The 19,234-nt window shown below is 40.8% G+C and overlaps 1 protein-coding gene and 1 pseudogene across 2 annotated transcripts; one reads left to right on the top strand and one right to left on the bottom strand.

Moving 5' to 3' along the window:
- Positions 1-396: 396 nt before the first annotated feature.
- LOC149846656 (UDP-N-acetylglucosamine transporter ROCK1-like) lies at positions 397-5,177 on the top strand. 2 transcript variants are annotated; one of them, XM_089998106.1, is made up of 8 exons: positions 397-558; positions 684-1,014; positions 2,613-2,661; positions 2,751-2,977; positions 3,391-3,589; positions 3,669-3,812; positions 4,750-4,824; positions 4,950-5,177. In XM_089998106.1, exons 2-8 carry the CDS (start codon positions 893-895, stop codon positions 5,109-5,111), a joined length of 978 nt encoding a protein of 325 aa, XP_089854232.1. In that variant the 5' UTR covers positions 397-558; positions 684-892; the 3' UTR covers positions 5,112-5,177. The 2 variants fall into 2 exon arrangements, with proteins under 2 accessions (XP_089854232.1, XP_089854233.1); XM_089998107.1 differs by lacking the exon at positions 3,669-3,812.
- An 11,817-nt stretch (positions 5,178-16,994) lies between these two features.
- Positions 16,995-19,234, bottom strand: part of LOC149846655 (adagio-like protein 1) — a 46,455-nt pseudogene continuing 44,215 nt past the window's right edge.

Raw genomic sequence — 19,234 nt, 5'->3', positions numbered from 1 at the left:
CATAACTTGTTTTGGTTTGATTAAATGAAATATTTTGATGAGCAATGAATGATTGTATATATATATATATATATATATATATATCTATTTTTGCTGTTAAAGTATTTTTTAAATTTTGCTCCTAAGAAAAAATAATAATTCATAGAACTTAGTCAGTGTTATTTTGAAATGCTCTAGTTTGGATTTTTGCGGGGCACCACCCACCGTATCATTTTCCGCCGTTCCTCCTTCCTCGGATAGCAGCGTTTTCCCGTGCGGAAAGGAACCCCCTGTGACGTCAGAAGCACAAACGGATCCCAATTGCTTTCCACCGTTCATCGAAAAGGGTTTCAGTGCGCCCTCTTAGGCCGGGGGCCGCACTATTTAAACTCTTTAACTAACACCTCTCTCAATCTCTCTTCTCCGACGCATTTCTGCCGTGTTGCCGTCTCCCGCCGCCCTCGAACGGCCGTCTCCGATGAATATTCCGGTAATTCCCATCGAGTCACGGTCTCCGGCGATCGGATTTAGTCCAAAACCCTCACGTCTCCTCGTATGATCTATCCGGCGAAAGCCGCGGTGGGTATTTTATTTGGCTTTCTTTTTTGGCGGTTTTAGTTCAAGAGCGAGTGAATGTGGTCGTGTCTTATTCTTGAATCCTCACATTTCTTGTTCCTTCTTCCCGGGCGAACCTTGAATCCCAGGGCGCTTCAAGCTCTCGCTCGGAACAAAAGTAGACTTGGATTTTTTCTCGTTGCGGGTGTCTTCACGATTAGCAGTTTCTCGGAGGAGCAATCGGTGATATCAACCTGTGGTTCAAGAGGTCTGGAGTTTTGTATCTTGATTACGAGTTCAAACAAGTTGGTTCAGGCCTTCAGGGGATTTTCTTGGTTGGGTTTCTTGCTCTGATAGAATGGGGGCGAAGCCGAAAGCGGTGCCGGATGCAAGGAGGATTAGCGGTAAAGTATGGCTGTATCAGGTATTGCTCACCTTGCAGTACGGCGCTCAGCCTTTGCTATCAAAACGTTTCACCAGGTATGCCCAGAAAATTGGTTTTATTTGGCGGTTAAGTTCTATTTGGGCACAAATTGTTGGTATTCTATTGTTATTCTGCAAATGATAGATCTCGACGAACGATAATTACTCGTAGATTGCTTGTTATTCATGTGGTGGTCAAGACCGATGACCATTTATTCTTGTTTCAGTATTATCGTGACCGTAACGATCCGGTGCAAAAGGATTGGTAACGATATTTCTATGCACAATATATGTGCATTTTATATTGCCTACGATTCGGTCACAGAATTGCAATGCGTGCCAATTCATCAATTTGCATTTTGATTAATTCCAACAAATGCTGATTTCCACACCTTAAACTCCCACTCGAGTAGGTCGGGATTTAAATCATGGACTCTGATAAACAGCTTACAGGGTAAGCTTCTCAACTTTGGGAATTCTGTTGCCTGGGAGTATAAACCATAGTCACAGATATCCGCATTATCTTTAAGGGCAACATCTCGCAATATTTTGAAAATATCAGAAATTTATATATATCACAATATTATTGCGATAATATCAGGATATTATCAGTTACTTTTACTCTTTTACTTATTTTGTATACCTTAAAATATGTTTTTCTTCTTTCTTTTATATTTTTTTACTTATTTCTTTTGTTACGTGTGTTTTTTAAGCTAAACGTGTTATTTTCTTACTCATTTCTGCTATTTTTTTCATTTTAAATGTCAAGATTTTCCCATGATTTATCAACTAAACTGATGTCATCGCAAGAGATTGCCTTGCCAAGACAAGATATAACCAAGACCCACATTTGTGATTATGACATAAACTTCTGTGGAGTTCCAAGTGGGTCTATGCAAGCACACCCTAAAAGAGGCCTGACATCTGCCTTCTTGTGTTGCATGAAGAAAAGTTAGATCAGGCCATCATCTATTGTAGATCATGATGAACACTTGTTGTTCAATCAGGGAATGTTTTGGAATTTGGAGGGGCACCCTTCTAGGATATGTAGGAGAAGCTCTCATGTGACCCATTCCAAACACGTCCGTTTTTTTTATCCAAAATCTGGTATTTGTTGCAAATTGGAGCAATGATTTTTTATATGAAACTCAATGGCATTAGACCTTTCAGAATTACATGTCTCCAACTTGGAAATGAGTTTGCCGATGAAAAAAAAGGTGAATCAACCATCATTTACTAATGGGCCATTTGAGAAAAGTTATGCTAACTGTGCATGTGTGCTTCTATTTTTGCTCTCGATAAATTATTCTAATTTTCATTTCAAAATAAAATGAAAGTTTAGTGTTTGTAGTGCCTCATTGCCTTGTGTTGATTCGTAATGAGAATTTTTGTCCAGGGATGTTGTATAATGGATATTAGCTTTTTGCTGAAACAGTGCATTTTATGTTCACTATTATCCTATCCTCTGTTAGCACATTATTCCACTCTATTATGAGAAACTGAAATAAAAACTATAGCGGGGGTTTCTTTGTTTCATGAAATTCTTATTTTAGAAACCTCAGTTTGACGGAACACATTCTGTTAGCTATGCACTAGTTTTAGTTTAAAAAGCTCCAACCCTATAATGTATTTAAGTTCTTTATTATCCTTGACAGGAGAGAAGTTATAGTCACCTCCTTTGTTATGACATGTGAGGCAGCAAAGGTAAGTTTAGGCTTCTAAACATGTGCTTTCACCACCAAACTTCATTTTAGTATGAAAATTATAATTCTTATTTTTGTGTTGATATGTAGGTTGTATGTGCATTTCTGCTTTTGGCTAAAGAAGGCAGTCTTGGTAGACTGTGGAATGAATGGACACTGCTTGGTTCACTTACTGCATCAGGCCTACCGGCAGCAATTTATGCATTGCAAAACAGCTTGCTACAGATCTCATATAAGAACCTTGATTCACTGACTTTTTCAATGCTGAATCAGACAAAATTGTTCTTTACTGCATTGTTTACTTACCTCATCTTAGGGTATGTTTGCTTTAACTCTTTTATTCCTGTTTCGGTTTTTCCCTCTATTGAGCCGCATGTTTGGAAAAATATAAATTAGTGCTAGGGACTTTAAATACATATATGTAGCAAACTTGTGCTTTTTTTTTTCAGTGCATGTCTGTGTGTGTCTTCTTTGTTTGTCATGTATTTCTTCCTGTATATTAGCGCATTTATGTTTGTCTAAAGCTTTTGGATGTTTTATTCTGTTCTAGTAATGATTTGCTGCTGTAAAAGCAAAAGGAGCCTTTTATTTGTAGAGATCATAATGTTTGCATAGTTAGGTTTATCAGGCTGATGGAAGGGCCTCTTGAATTGACCACATTTACAGGTAAGTTGAGAGAATTACCAAAGTATCTCTGACTGTTGCATATTTTGCTGGATGAGATATGCAGGCAGAAGCAATCAGTTCAGCAAGTTGGAGCTCTTATTTTATTGATCTTTGCTGCTGTTCTGCTTAGTATTGGGGAAGGCTCTGGCAAAGGTTCCAGTGGCAATAATCCAGATCAAGTTTGGCTTAATGGGATTGTTCCTGTTCTAGTTGCATCTGTTCTTTCTGGTCTGGCTTCTTCTCTCTGTCAGTGGGCTTCTCAGGTCAGTCTTGTCTTCCCTTCATTACAAGAAACAATTATCTAGTGCGTCTTTGTGAGGCCTGATCTCCCTTTGCTTATAGGTGAAGAAGCACACCTCATACTTGATGACTGTCGAGATGTCATTTGTTGGCAGTTTCTGCTTGTTGGTCAGCACTTATAAATCTCCAGATGGAGAAGCCATCAGACAAAAGGGCTTTTTTCATGGTTGGACTGCATTGACACTGGTAAATACTCTAAAAGTGTTCCAAGTTCCTGCTCCATATCTGGTTTTGTGGTGTAGCTGTCTCCACTGATCAGTGTGCCTCCATGCCTTATTAGGCACTTTGTTCATGCATGGAGTGCTATTAATACGTGAATAGTTTCAAACTGACCAAAGTCAGGAAAATACTATTAGTGATGGCATTTGAGGAGATCATAAACACCTTCCTTCTGGATGCTTGGGTTATCTGAAAACTGTCTTTGTTACTAATCACAGATAAGTTACAGAGCAATTCCAGAGTAAAATACAAATGAACTCCATTAACTTCATAATATTATTGAACCTGTTATGAAATGGATTCACAAGAAATTAACTCTGCAATTGCTCGTGCATGCCCTTAATCCCAGAAGTGATTAATTTTCTTTGCTGATGTTCTCATTATATTTTCACTGTGCAACTACTTTTGTGAGTCTTTTTTCTCAGAAGTGGTTAATGTCCTTTGTTGATGTTCTTATTTCATTGCTTGACATGTCCAATGCCCTTGTCCTAGGCTACATGAATTTGTTGGATAATCAGAAACAGCCAGTATTTATCTTTCATTCTCTGTATATTCACTTCTAGGAAGCCATTCAAATTGCTGTTTAGCCATTTGATCGGAGGTTGGAGGCTGCTGCTTCCTTTCAGTTTGCAGCATTAGGAGGTTACAAACAGTCAATCCAGAGAAACATGGAGTAGGAAGGGTAGTTACAGTAGTTGACAGGGCCTGCTATGCCTGCTTCTATATTTGTAATATTACAATTGATGATCAGATCATTTTAATCTAGCTAGAGTCTTGTTATAAAAATAGTGGTACTTGACTGATTTTCATCACCTCAGTTGGCACTTGCCTCTGTTTAAAGCTTTTCAAACTGAATGATCCTCATCGGATTGAGGAGTGGCTAAGCATTTGCTTTGTGTTCCAGATTCCTGTAGTATCTAATGCCATTGGTGGGATCTTGGTGGGGCTAGTTACTGCCCATGCTGGTGGTGTTCGAAAGGCAAGTAATCGTGCTTTTTTTTTTCATGAAGAATTGTTTTCTTTAAAATTCACCTTTTCTTCTCTTACCAGTTTATTCCAATGCTGTTGTCTTCTTTTCTTACCAGTTTATTCCTATGTGCACAGGGCTTTGTCATTGTTTCTGCATTGCTGGTCACTGCATTGCTACAGTTTATTTTTGATGGGAAGCCCCCTTCTTTGTATTGTCTAATAGCTTTACCCCTTGTGGCAATCAGCATATCCATCTACCAGAACTATCCTTACCATGTTAAGCTCAAGGCATCTTGAATGATCAACTCTCTGTCTTTTCCATTGCACAATGCCATAAAATGTCCTTATTCATCTTGAATACAATGTGCCCTTTGGGTGGGACGCTACCTAGCTGCATTGAATGTTATTATTGATGTCTGAGAGTCAGAAAATTCCACCAAATTATGTCTTAATGCCACTTAATATAGATGGTCAAGCCTGGATGACTGCCATGATACTGGATGGTCACCCTCACTGACCCTACTCTTAGGGTGCATTTGAATGGTCTGGATCTCCCACGTATCAAAGCATGGGCCCCACGGATTCGTCTCGCTCGACTTCCCCTTCCCCTGTCCTCTGTTTCACACACCACCACTCGAACCGGGTTCTTCTGGTTCGGCCGGTGTTGGACTCCCGTCATGGGGACGCTCTGACTCTCGAATGCCCAGAGCGCCCGGAAGAGGTCTGAGATGCCGTTCTTCAGGGAGAACCAGAGGCGGAGCTGGGCGGGGGGGGGGGGGGGGACAGTTAATTTTTTTTAAAAGCCCAGCCCTGATTCCATACACGACAGTCATCTTCTGGACCCCGATGTCTCGGGGGAGGGGACTACCGGGTCAAGGGCAAGCTGGAAGAACCAGTTCACATTGCTCTCACTCCGGTCCTAGAAGTTCTGCTCAAGGATCTGCAGGACAAACTCCTTTGCAGTGATCTCGCTCCTGATGACCGCCGTATTGGAGATCAGATTTTGCGAGGTGAACTGAGCTACCTTGGCTGAGTTGGTGACCTCCTCGATGTCGACAACAGGGGCCTCGATCCGGGACCGGCCACCTGCGGGTGGCTGATGGTCTGCCTGAGGCCGGAGAGGGAGGCGCCCGATGTGAAGACCTGGCAGTGATTCAAGGGGAGGACGAGCTCACCAACAATGCTGACACTGTGGCGGAGGAGGTTCCGGTCGATGACCCCATCGATGGAGTTCTCGACCGCAATCACGACCCAAGCAATCATGACCCAATCAGCCGTCTTCTCCTGAAAGGTGTCTTCCATCTGCGTGCATGGGAAGACCTTGGTGGAACCCAACATTCACCCGTGTTTCATGGGTGTGATTTTGAATATATTTCCAACTCTAAATCTCACGGGTGAACTGATTTTGATTTTCCTGTTCAAATCTCATGTTTGGTTGAACATGAGATTTGGCGTTAATGAGCTCATTTAAATGAGAAAGTGATTCTCGTGTGATCGAAACAAACTTCCCTTTAGTTCCAAAACTGAGCCTTACTTTTCCAAAGTTCCTCATATGGGCCAAAGGTTTACTGTAAACTGCCAAACAGAGACCTCAAGCTGTCATTCATCATCACAAAAAACGTGAGTGATTTTGGTTTTCTGCATCGTCCTTCAGAATTGACAAAGTCACAAAACACATTTATCTTCATAAGAAAAAAAGGTAAATATTTTAAACCATAAATGATGACAGGTATCATCGTACATTAGCTTAATATTTATGCTGAGTTAATAGATATTAATAAAAGCAGGTCCCTGTTTAACAACTCCCAAAATACCGGAGGCCCATATCAGGAAATTTAGAAATATGAGGCCTATTTATGTGAAACTAAGGGCAAAAAGTTGGTTTCTAGATGAGAATTTCCCCAACTTTTTACAGTTGACAAAAGAAGATATATAATTTGCTCAGAAGTCCAGACAGCCAAGCTGAAATAGCAATAAAATCGGGGTGAAACTTGTGATATATATATATATATATATATATATACAGAGAGAGAGAGAGAGAGAGAGAGAGAGAGAGAGAGAGAGGTCGTGGAAGGAAATTTGTAAAAAGTTGTGTTAAATGCCTCGTTCATCGCCCTCCCATCATCACCAATATGCCACTGATCGTTTTGCTTGCATCCAGTGGTCCACCACTTCCCAACTTACAAATGTTTACACAAAAAAACAAAGAATAGAAGTTTGAAAGAGGAACGTGTGCTTATGAATATTTAGGTTTTACAACAGGATTTGCTTATGAACGTGTGATTATAAACAAATGTTAACACAAAAAGTAATGTGATGTTTTACAACATGCGAACATCATCATGTAGGTTTTACAACCGGGAAGTCAAAATTGTAATAGAAACCAATGATTCTTCAGAAATCCAAAAAAGGAACTCGCCCTTGGAACACAGGCAATTCCAAAACTATAAATAAAATCTGATGAAATTAGATCCCCTGGTGAAATACACATTGCCCATCGTATGATCCCCAACTATACTGCACAACGCTCATGAATCATGATGAAGGCTTTGCGTGGCCGCCATCTCCCTGCCATGGATTTCAAGATGACAAAGTGCAGAGAGAAATCAGAAAAAGCAAATTTGAGAAAGATGCACATTCTCACAGATTGGATGATGAATGTAGCTCTTCACTAAGATTGCAATCCTAACCTCAAGGTTAGTTCATCGTTTGAGCAATAACTTCTTTATGAAATGACAAAAATACCCTGTTTGGGAGGATAGTTCGGCAAACTGCCTAATGTTGGATCTTGGTACGGATCTAGTGTGGCTAATAAGTCTCCTACATGGAACCTATATGTTGGATCCAGGTAATGAATCTAAAATATTAATTAGATCCAATAATCCAAATTAGTGGGTCAAGAATCCAATGACCCAATTAAGTAGTGGGTCATTGAGATATGAACCACTGGGATGGTGGTGGGCTCACATAACATTGAATTTTCAGCATGTTTGGAAATTCAATGATATGGTTATCGCTGGTAACGATTACCCAAGAAAGATAAGTATCCCAACCCTTGCCTTTGCAGGTGAGACACAAAACTCGATAATTTTTTTTTTGAGATAAAATAAAAAATGGCTACAATTATTAATAAAAATCTATTTCATATGCACAAATCAAACTATTTGCTGCAGTCAGAGCTGGGCTTTGAAAAAAAAAAATGTAACTGTTTCGGGAGGCCGGACTGGGCTACAACCCAGTCCTCTCCCCCCAGCTCCGCCTTTATATATATATATATATATATATATATATATATATATATATATATATATATATATATATATATATATATATATATATATATATATAGTAGTGCGTGCATGATCACTTTCGAACATGACCAATGATGGACGCTCAGTGAAAGTGTTTCCACGCTGGGACTTTTGTCACCACTAAAAGTTTCAGTGGCGACTTTTGTTGCCATTAAAAGTTTCAGTGGTGACCATTAGCAGCGACAAAAGTCGCCTCTAAAGGTGTTATTTGGCAGAACCTCACACAACATCCATCGCGCACTTGATGGATGCTCCCTGCGGGTTCGTTCTGGTCATTTTCGAAAGTGATCATGCACCTACACATTTTCGTGTGTGTATATATATATATATATATATATATATATATATATATATATATATATATATATATATATATATATATATATATATATATATATAGAGAGAGAGAGAGAGAGAGAGAGAGAGAGTTATCTGAAAAAATGGATTTAATACATGAGAATAAAGAATCATGTGGTATACTCTCGACAGTACAAAATTTAAGTGACATGTGTGTTTGTTAAACTCTCTTATATATTTGAATGTGAAAAAAACTAAAAAAAATGTTTATCTATTTTGCTATAAAGTATGTTGGACAAGGTTACATTTTGAAATGGTTGCCGGATTGGGGATTTCTCCCCTTTCTTATTTGCCATAAAATAAAAATATTTTATAATGTGTTAAATTTATCAATATGTTTTATGGGTCCCATTAATTTTCTTTCAATATTGATAAATATATATTATTTAAACTTTTTTTTACCATAGGGCCCGGCCATATGAGCGGACCGATTTAGTATTTTCATAATGGCTACTTGTCACGTGAGATAGTTTCCAAACATTAGAATTGTAGGAGAGTTACAGAAAGACTTTCTCACTAATCTCTTTTATCTTTTGGAAAGCTCAATCACTTTGGAAAGGATTCTTGATAATAGGGGCGCATTTGTGTGTGGTGGAAGAGAGCTCCACGGCAGCCTTTCCGAGGAGTCCGACCACCCCTCGTGTTTGCGTCATGGTGAAATGCACAGGCTTGCGTGTGTTTCCGCGGAAAGCCATCTTTTTTCGTGACATGCAAACGGGCCCTGAATATCTTATATCACTTGGCAAGCTACATCCTTCTTTCCATAGGTTTTGCCACATTAAGGGGGGCATTTGCATGTCACAGCCGCCCTTTCCTTTCCGTGGAAACAGAATCGTGCCACCTCCCCCACGGGAACCCTTTCCGCTGAAAGTGGGGTTATAGTGGATTTTGGGCTCTTTTTCCGCGAGGAAAAAGAGTGCCCAGTTTGTTTGGTCATGGTGCGGCCTGCGGAAATGCACACCTGTCGATGCATTTTCACGGAAAAATCCCCAATTTCCGTGACACGCAAATGCCCCTTAAATGTCAGCCCTGTGCAAACTTATGGTTCTTTTTTTAAGCAGGTTCAGATCCCGCTTGGTTCACCTTGAGCTGAAATTTTCACATATTTTGAAATTTCAAATTTTATTATATTTTTTTATACGTTTGGTTTACTGGGCTACGTATGGCCCTATGAATCAGAATCACAATATCACATTAATGAGAAACCATTCTTCTCCATTCATTCTGATGTCTCACCATTCATTTTCTGATGTTTGTTTAGTTGTGCTAATGAGATTCATTCTCTCATTTGCATGAGCCCGAATCTCATGAGTTGTTACCAAACATGCCTTTCGTTTACTTTCCCAAGGAAAAAAATGAAATGAAAATCTCATTAATAATTCAGAGCCAAATCATTGTGGGCTTTAAACTTTGTCGCTGCGATTACATTGCATCACTCATTGTTAAGCATGAAAACTGGCTTGATATGGCTCAGGCCAGTGTATCTGATTATTGGATCTGGATCTATACTTGTGCCCAACTCAATTATCATAACAAAGTTCGGGATCTTGCCAGGATCTGAATTTTGCTGGTAACAAACTGTAAAAAACAAGACATTGATTTTTTGTGGGGAAAGATGAAATGGGATCAGATTAGGCCTGACTCGACCTAGATCAGAGAGTGGATTCACTAACCCGATCTAGACCAAGATCCAAACAGAGACAACCGTATTCTAAATTGGATCTAGATTTAAATACATACTATTTTGATAAAAAATACTAAAAACAAAAAAGATTTAGACGCATACTATTAGGATCCCACAATATGGGTTGGATCTGGATCAGCTCCGACTAATTCACGTCCCTATTCATGGTTTATCTGTACAAGTGTACAATATGATTTGGGTCCAGAAATTCTAAACCCACCCTATACCCAGTAGTACGGTAGTTGGGTAATGGGGATCCATGATCACCCCCAACCTGTTGACGGCCGTACAAGTGCCCATTTTCCTTGGATGGGATTTCTTTAGAAAAGTGTGCGGGTGACTCCAAAATGGCAATCATTCTACACGCTATCTCATGTCTTGTTTTTTGGGTGTCTGCTCCAAAATGTCTCCTTGCAATAGGAAGGTATGACCTTTTAATGGCAAAGCAAACCGCAAGGAAAATTGTTGGGGTCCTAATTATGGATGAAAATGGACCGGATCCAAGATGGCAGTTTTATAATTTTTGGCTGTTTCGAATCCTACCAGATCCGACTCTCCCATGTAAATATTTAGCTGTTTTGGATCCAACCCGTTTGCATTCATAGATTCCTCATTTAAGGTTGAAATGGAACCTGGGGACCAAGAGAGTGGTGGTTTGATTTTTAGGATTTATGGTTGTCATGTTGGCGTTTTTGCATCAACATACACAGAAAGCGTACCTGAAGATGCCATAGAGTGCGCGTGTGGGTGTTCGGCATCCTCCTCATCCGATCGACGCCCACGATGAGCCCAGGCCTTAGGTCAACGGTGAGCAGAACCCTATACCACGTAAATAGAATGTGGAATTTGAGCAGGCTATTACCATGAATCTCTCATTATCTTCGTAGCAGCCAACCCCCTTATATAATGAGGAAAGAGGCAGTTACATACGTAAATGTAACTCTCACCTACTATCTCCCCTTTATGTGGTCCACTAATGTGGCTCACTAATAGTGTCAAACCGGGTCATTCAAATGGGTTGGACCCATATTCGTTATGTCCAACATTCTCTCACTTGACCAATTGACACCAAAAGTACACTAAATCGAGATTTATACCATTATCTCGATTTAATTCTTCATATGGGTTCACATGCTACCCTTTATCACAAGGATGAATCATATAAGTCATAGAGATGAAGACTCCTTTATGAAATATCATATTCACATGTACTACACTACAATTCACCTTCAATGCTTAAGCATGTTGAAATTACCTTTATGAATAGGTTAGTCTCTTACCTATTCTTCTATTGATCCTTTAATATTGTTATTCTGCTATTCATAAGAAGAAATAAAAAAGACTCATCTTCTTTATATGTTGAGAATACAATCCTGGTGCTAGCTCTTTAGTAAGGAGATCCACAGTCATTTTCTTCATCCCAACTATATCAATACATACTAGATGATTCTCAGTCCTTTCTTTAACAATAAATTATTTTAACTCTATGTGTCAACACAAGATTGAACTCTTGTTGCTATTTGAAAAAGGACATGACTGCTTCATTATCACAAAAGATTTTTAGTGGTTTCTCAATAGAACCCAAAAACTATAATAAAACTTCTTATCCAAATGGCATGAGATAAAATCTCATATAAAATTTCTGTCCCAATGGATTTCAGAAATTTCTTCACTGTCTTGCAGTGAGAGATGACACCTCAAATATTCTGAGCCACTCGCGATTGCAAAAGCAATAGGCTAAGATTATTCGAATACTCTTACTTCTCATGGACATCCTTTTAAGCGCTCTCACTTCTCATAGACAACCTTCAGAACGACTGTTTTATTCTTCGTATGAGTGAAAGATAAATAACTCTATATGAGATTTATAATGAAAAGGTAAATATGAGACCCTTTATTATTCATATTTTTTGAGACAAGCATAGTTGATCATTATCATTCCACTTTGGTGAAAATAACAATACTGATAGTTGATCCGTCTCTTCAATTATTAAGGAATTGACTTTAGTTGGTAAAACTAGCAGATTATGTAATTAGAGGCAATTCAGCACTGTACCTTTAAGTATGAACATGCTTCATGGATTGGAATACACATCTACTATAACACCCTATGTGAATTTGAAATACAACGACCTACCTTTGGGTATAATCGATATTTCATAAACTCACACACAATCATATTAACGAATCTTAATACGGTCCAAAGAATTCTTAATCAACATGACTCATATAACTTTGGTGATAACATAAATCGGTCAATCAAGATCTTTTACTGAAAATATATTCGGATTATGGAGCATGCTCATGCACACATATTAATGCTTATATATTCATGACAAGATACACTTTATATAAAAAATACAAGTTCATGCTTTCACTTATATGCATAAACTAATTTTGATGATAAAATGTCATGAATTTAGTCATAGTTCATGCTTAATACTTAAAACCATCATGCATGACTTAACCAACATGAAACACATAAATTAATATGCATAAGTCATGTTTTTTAATACAGTAAACACTTTATAAAGCATAAAAAATAACTAAAACAAGCTCATATGGGTAAAACCAAGAGTTCTCAAGCAGAAACCAGTCTTATATGACCCCAAACTGGTCTGAAAATACCATGAACTGATCTAAAACAGCCCCGAATCGGTCATCCAAGGGTTTGAACCAGTCACAGATCCGATTCAGTTTTAAACCGTACCAGGATCCTGATCTGGTTCATATTAGATCCAAGTTTGACATGGTATAAGCTAGATCCGGGTCTGACCCAATATAAACCAAATCTGGGTCTAACCTAGTTCAAAATGAACCCAGTCCTCCTGAGTAGATCCATATCTGAATAGATTTAGATCTTAACTCGATTCAATCGGATCAGACCAAACTTGGAACCAAATGAGTCTGGATAAGATTCAGACTCGAATACCTTATGGGTACGGACCATAACCCAATCCAAAAAATGAATTTGGGTCTTCTGAATTAGACTCAGACCCGAATACCTTATGTGTTCGGATCATAACATGGTATAAATGTTTTGGATCTTGACTCAGTTAAACCGGATCAGACCATACCCGAAACCAAATGGGAACAACTCTGATCCAACCGGGTTGGATCCGATCACCGACCCAAACCCAAATGGATCCGGGTCCATTTAGGGGATAAGATCCTAAGCCCGATCTGGTCAGCAGTTCTGATCCAAACCTGAACCCTTTACCAAATGGGTCTAGGTCCATAGGATCAGATCCAAATCCCGTATGCCTTATGGACCTGGGTCCGGTCTTTAGGACAAAACTGCAGACGAATCCGGGTAGATCCGGGCATACCTGATCCACCCAAAATGGGCCAGATTGGGTCTCTATCGGGTTGGAATACCCGGTCTAACCCGGGTCGCTCTATAAAAACGTAAAAGATCGTGCATTCAGTTACTCAAAAACTGAACGATTTCACGATCTAAACAGTGACCCACGTCACCAGAGGGTAGTAACCGGAGACCGACGTTGCCTGCCGACGACCAACGTCACCCCACGGTGACTTCCGCTGCCTGAGTTCATCGACGATGAAGAAAATCCCTTCGACCGTGGCGGCCTGAGGTGGAAAGCAGAGAAGCCTGTCGCCCATTCGGCGGCGACCCACATCACAGCATAGCGACAGACACCGGCGGTCAACCAAAAGCAAACGACGACGACGATGACCAACGATCTTCGACGATGCATTCCGACGAGAACCCAATGGCTATCACCCCCTTTTTCCTAACCTTGTCGACGAAAGGTAAAGGGTTTCAAAATCCCTGATTCGCGCATCTGGAGACAGGGGATGTCGTCGGTGATGCAGCTAGCGAGGCGACGACTTCCGATAGATCTAATGATTCCAGCGAGGATGACAGCTAATAGTTGCCTACACCCCTCTTTCTGGCGAAAAAACCCTTTGTAGCTCGACGACCACAGATACTGAGAAGAGGGGGATTTCAGATGCCGCATGTGGCCGAACAATGACATCCCGCGATAAACCCCAACACCGGTGCCATGGATCTATGCCTCCAGCAAAAATCAAACCCTCTTCGGTGAAGCACCCCAACAACTGAAGGAGCAGAGAAAGGGGTTTTCAAACCCTCCTTTTCTGGCGACATTCTGCGGTGACCTCGGCTCAGGCCGACCACCCTGCAACCCGACGATGCAGAGGATCTCAGGCGATGGCCCATGCGATCGAGGGACTTTGCCGGCGCGACGACCCAATGGTCACCCCTTTTGACATATCACCCCACGACGATCAACCCGATTCTTCGACGATGGCAGACTGCTCTGCAACCCCACGATTGAACAACACCAAAAAAAAATCAGAGGAAAGGGGTTTTTTAATCCCCGAATTCCATGCATCGCTAGACGGACGCCAGGAATCCGGCAACACCCCCCCCTGTGACATCTGCAGTCAGGTGGCAACCCCGATGACATCCTGGCGAAGGTAAACCTCTTGCAACCCAATGGCGCAGGTAAAACACTCAATCGACAGATTTTCTTTTTAACGAGGGTCACCAGGGCTGCAACCACCACCGGCATACTGCTGTCGGAAAAGGCAGTCACCCCACAATGACTGTCACCGTCGACCGGTGACCAACGTCGCCCCACTACGGTCACCTTAGGATGGCTGTCTCCGGTGAAGGCTGTTGCCCCATGACAACAGTTTGCCGTAAAACGCTGTCGCCCTACAACGATAGATGCAAAGTTTAGGCGACCTTATTACTGAATACATATGAGCTACGTCGCCCCACAACGGGTGCTGTCAACCTGTGACAGCAGGCCCGCACACACCCACACACAATGGTATGCATGATTGTGGGCCCATAACCCAATGTTGACATTTCTTGCATCAACGTACACAGAAAACGTAAGGAACATGAATGTGAAATTTGGGTAGGCTATTGCCATGAATCTCTAGCAGCCAACCCCCTTATATAATGTGAAAAGAGGCAGTTACATAATGAAAAAAGAGGCAGTTATGTACGTAACTCCCACCCACTATCTCCTCGTTACGTGGTCGACTAATGTGGCCTACTAATGGTGTCAAACCGGATTAGCCAAATGGGTTTAACCCAGATCCCTTATGTCTGACTTCAGTGCCTTATTGGGACTGACAAACAAGTCAAGCTGCTCATTGTTCAGCTTAAAACTTATAAAAATAGGGTTGGCAAGCTGAACAGGAATAATAGGTGCATGGCTTGGCTCGACACCTATGAGCTAGTTAAGCAGTAAAAAGTAGATTTTAAGTATATTTTACATCATAGGGCATATGTAGAACACACAATTGGACTATTTGGTTTGAAAAAAAAAAACAGATTTAATGGTAAAATATTTTTATTGATAGCTATGAAACAATGCATTTTTTGTAATCCTATTTCTTCCAGCTCGAAAATGGTTACAGGATATTCTCAGATTTTCTTTTTTAAATGATATAGAAAAAAAAGGTCACAGGACAAAACAGGGTGCAGAAGCGTATGCGGTCTCTTTCGATGATTCAATGCTACTCTTTCATCCAGTTAATGAGTGAAGCTTGTACACGGCATTCTTGAGCTTCATTTGCAACAAATTTCTCATTTGATTTAGCTATGATCATTTGACAGACTACCATTCAATCTTTGCATATATGAGCTCTCAGGAAGTCTATTTTAAGCTCCTCTCTGAAGCTGGCAACAGTGGTGCAAGATCTATCTATTTGGCTTCCATGGCACCATTTGCTGCAGGGAATTGGTGCCGGCCGCAAGCTGCTCATTTCCTTTATGGCTGCCATTATTCTGACGGGACATGAATCTGCTTGCAGCCTCTGAATATTATAGCTCAATGCCATTGTGCAAGTTCAAATTTGGAGCATCGTCATCTATGAGCGAACTGGCCCCGGCCTTTGCTGTCACATTTTCCAACTTGACATGGTCAAGGCCAAGGGTCTCACAGATTCATGTCCATCCCATTTAAGTTTGAGATTTTTTTCCCCCACGTTGTTCTGGATTAATGAATATATGCAGGTCAAATAATTGACATGTACATATAGAACTGCATCGAACTTGAAAAGATGCAGAAATTAGACAAGCATGGCAGATGAACGAGAGAGCATAGCATAGCTGTAATCAAGAAGTGAAATGTCATACATCTAAGGAAGGGAAACAGAAGGCAAAAAACCAGTATCATCAATCATAGGAAATAATTGGTGCTCACCACAGTTGTATGAGAAGCATGTAGAAGTTATTAATCATGGTGAGGGCTGTCGTCAATATTTGCTCGTGGGGTCGATCAGTAGTTCATTGTAAGAATGAAAAAAAACAAAAGCTTAGCAACAAGTTGGTTAATTTCAATAGAGAAATATGGTTTTGTCAAATGAAGGATTCCTAGACTAGGTCAACAAGAGAGGCACGCACAAAACATCCTCAAACACAATCAACAGGGCGGGATTGGCTTTGCATGCCTGAAAATGCAGAGAATAAATTGCAACGTTGCATAACAATGGCTTAGTTATAATCACCTGAATGTCATTGATTTAGTGCATCAGAAGACGAGAAGAAGAAGAAATAAATAAAACATCAAGTTTTCCCCAACATTCAAGATAAAATATTAAACCCTACAAAGCAATCAGAATTAGGCATATGAGATAAACATGATTATACAAGCATAATTCAAAACGCAAACAATTTGCAAATTGCAAAACAAGAATAGAGCATGCAGCTCAATCACATACAAAGGACCCTGAGTAAGTACGCCCGGTTGGGTCAGAACTCAGAAGCTGTTACACAGATCAAAGAAGTTAATTATCCATTTCAGTGCCATTGATCAGCAAACTTCAGTCAGGTTTGCTCACTAAGGAGAGTTCATGTAGCTCATTCAGTATCCACTCTTCGCCTGTGCGACCACCCAGGACCAGGACTCTAGTTCCTCCAACTACACAAGTGCTGTGACCCCATGCAAACTTTTGTTGCTGTCCTGGAACATTGAGATCCTCCATGTGGGTTTCTCCTCCAATGGATCAAGAATAAATAGCTGAGATGCAGAGTGGAGACCAGCAACAGACTCTCCAAATATGTTGTCTCTTCCACTAGGCATGCTAACAGCAACATGATCTAACCTAGGCGGAGGCGCTATCGCACTCTGGCCGACTACAGTGGGAAAACCCTTACCTGTAGCTGGTCGCCATCTTGGTTCCTCTTCATCCGAATCAATTGAATATGATTCGTTGGATCTCAACCGGAGTGGTCCGCTCTTTGCCAGACCACCAAACATGAGGATCTTCTTGCCTCCATACACAGAAAGAGAGTGCCCCAACCTTGATGGAGGAGCCCATGAAGCAGGTAATTCTCTCCACATTGGTTTCTCCACGGTGAGATCAAGTAGAAAGGTGTCACTCAAAAGCACTCCAACATCCGTGCACCCACCTGATACAACCAATTTAGAGCCATCGACGGTGCAGGAGCTCTGCCAGGACCGAGGAAGCGGAGGTGCAATGCCTGCAACTTCCTTCCATGTTGGCTGCTGTGCATCCAAGTTCAAAACAAACACATCATTAAGCAAGCCTTGTCTCCCACAGCCTCCAAACACCACCAGCCAAGATCCATTCAAGCATGACAAGGTGTGGCCCCATCGTCCCGGAGGAGATGAAGCGACTTTCACACGACGCCATTCGGGGTTAGCAGCATCAAGGTCCAGAACAAAGGTATCATCCATTGGTTGCATGTTGACCCCTTCCCCTCCAAAAAGCACAAGCCTGTTTCCCAACATCACAGGCACTGAAATTACAACGAGAAGGCTCTACTGCACCTCCAACAGTGAGCTTCTTCCACGCAGCAGCCTCAAGAGTGGTCAACTCCCTAGCCAGCCAAACGTCCCCATTCTTGTCTTCTGGAATTGATTCCAGGACTCTAGTTGCTTCTCTTCCCCATGCATTTTGGCAAACCATCTTCCACAAATGCTCATTTTTTGTCAGCTGATAGAGCCTTATGCAGACTGACCCAGCTGATGCAACATCTCTCGGGGATAAGCGGGCCAGATCTTGGGGATAAGCGGGCCAGAATATTTTGTGCAATAACTTCATCAGTTGAAGAAATCCACATATGTCATGATTATTTTGATATATCACACACATCTATATATAATGACATTCAATCACTAGAACTATGATGCATGCATTAATAACTTACTATTTTTATGTGCAAAACCATTCATTTGAAGCATTGATAACTTATCATTCATTTTCATGTGCAAACTCATTCATAACACGATACATTCATTTGAAACATGTTTTTCATGATATAATTTCACATGAAAATCATAATAAAATTGAAATTAACTTCATGCAAGTATAGATACAATCACATCAAACATTGTAATATATTCAAATCATTCATATCAAAACAATGTCAAACATGTACCTGCAGTAAACACACTCCAATATTCCGCTAACTACTATCATGACTAGCATGAAATCCGAACTCCAAAAATAAGAACACTTCTATTTTCATACATTAAAATCATGCTTAGCATGATCTTCGAACTCCATCAAAACAGTCTTAGCTATCCACAACTAAGTGAGTGTGTGAATAGAAACGTGTTGCATCTAAGAAATTAAATAACCTGTGATGCACATGCATCACTTACTCACTATGAATATTTACCCGATTTGCATTGCTTTTGTCACTTACTTACCACGGGTCACGAAGCGCAAGCGAGATTCGTTGAGAAATCTACAGAAAACACTGTGTTAAAATGAAGTTTATTACCCGATGACAAGGAGAGTGACGCTCCCTATTGTAAACGAGCCCGGATAGAGAGATGTAGCCCTCTGCTGAAAGCGAGACAAGCAGGAGCGCCGCCCCCGTGGACAGTAAGGTCAAGGCAGGGAGCGAAACTCCCTGTCGAAACATTCACAAAAGGCAGGGGGTGGGACCTCCCGAAGGGAAGCATCGGGAGGCAGGGGCTGAGCCCCCTGCCGAAAATCAATCATGAGGCAGGGGGGTCTCGCCCTCTGTCGAGGCAAAATTTCTCGACAGAGGGATTCGCCACATAGTTTTGAAGTGTTTTATGATAATT

Source organism: Nuphar pumila, chromosome 2 (assembly GCF_984573655.1).
Source record: "Nuphar pumila chromosome 2, dmNupPumi1.hap1.1, whole genome shotgun sequence".
In the NCBI taxonomy this organism is placed as follows: Eukaryota; Viridiplantae; Streptophyta; class Magnoliopsida; order Nymphaeales; family Nymphaeaceae; genus Nuphar; species Nuphar pumila.
The sequence above is the reverse complement of the archived record's forward strand: the minus strand, read 5'-3'. Positions and strand labels throughout refer to the sequence as shown.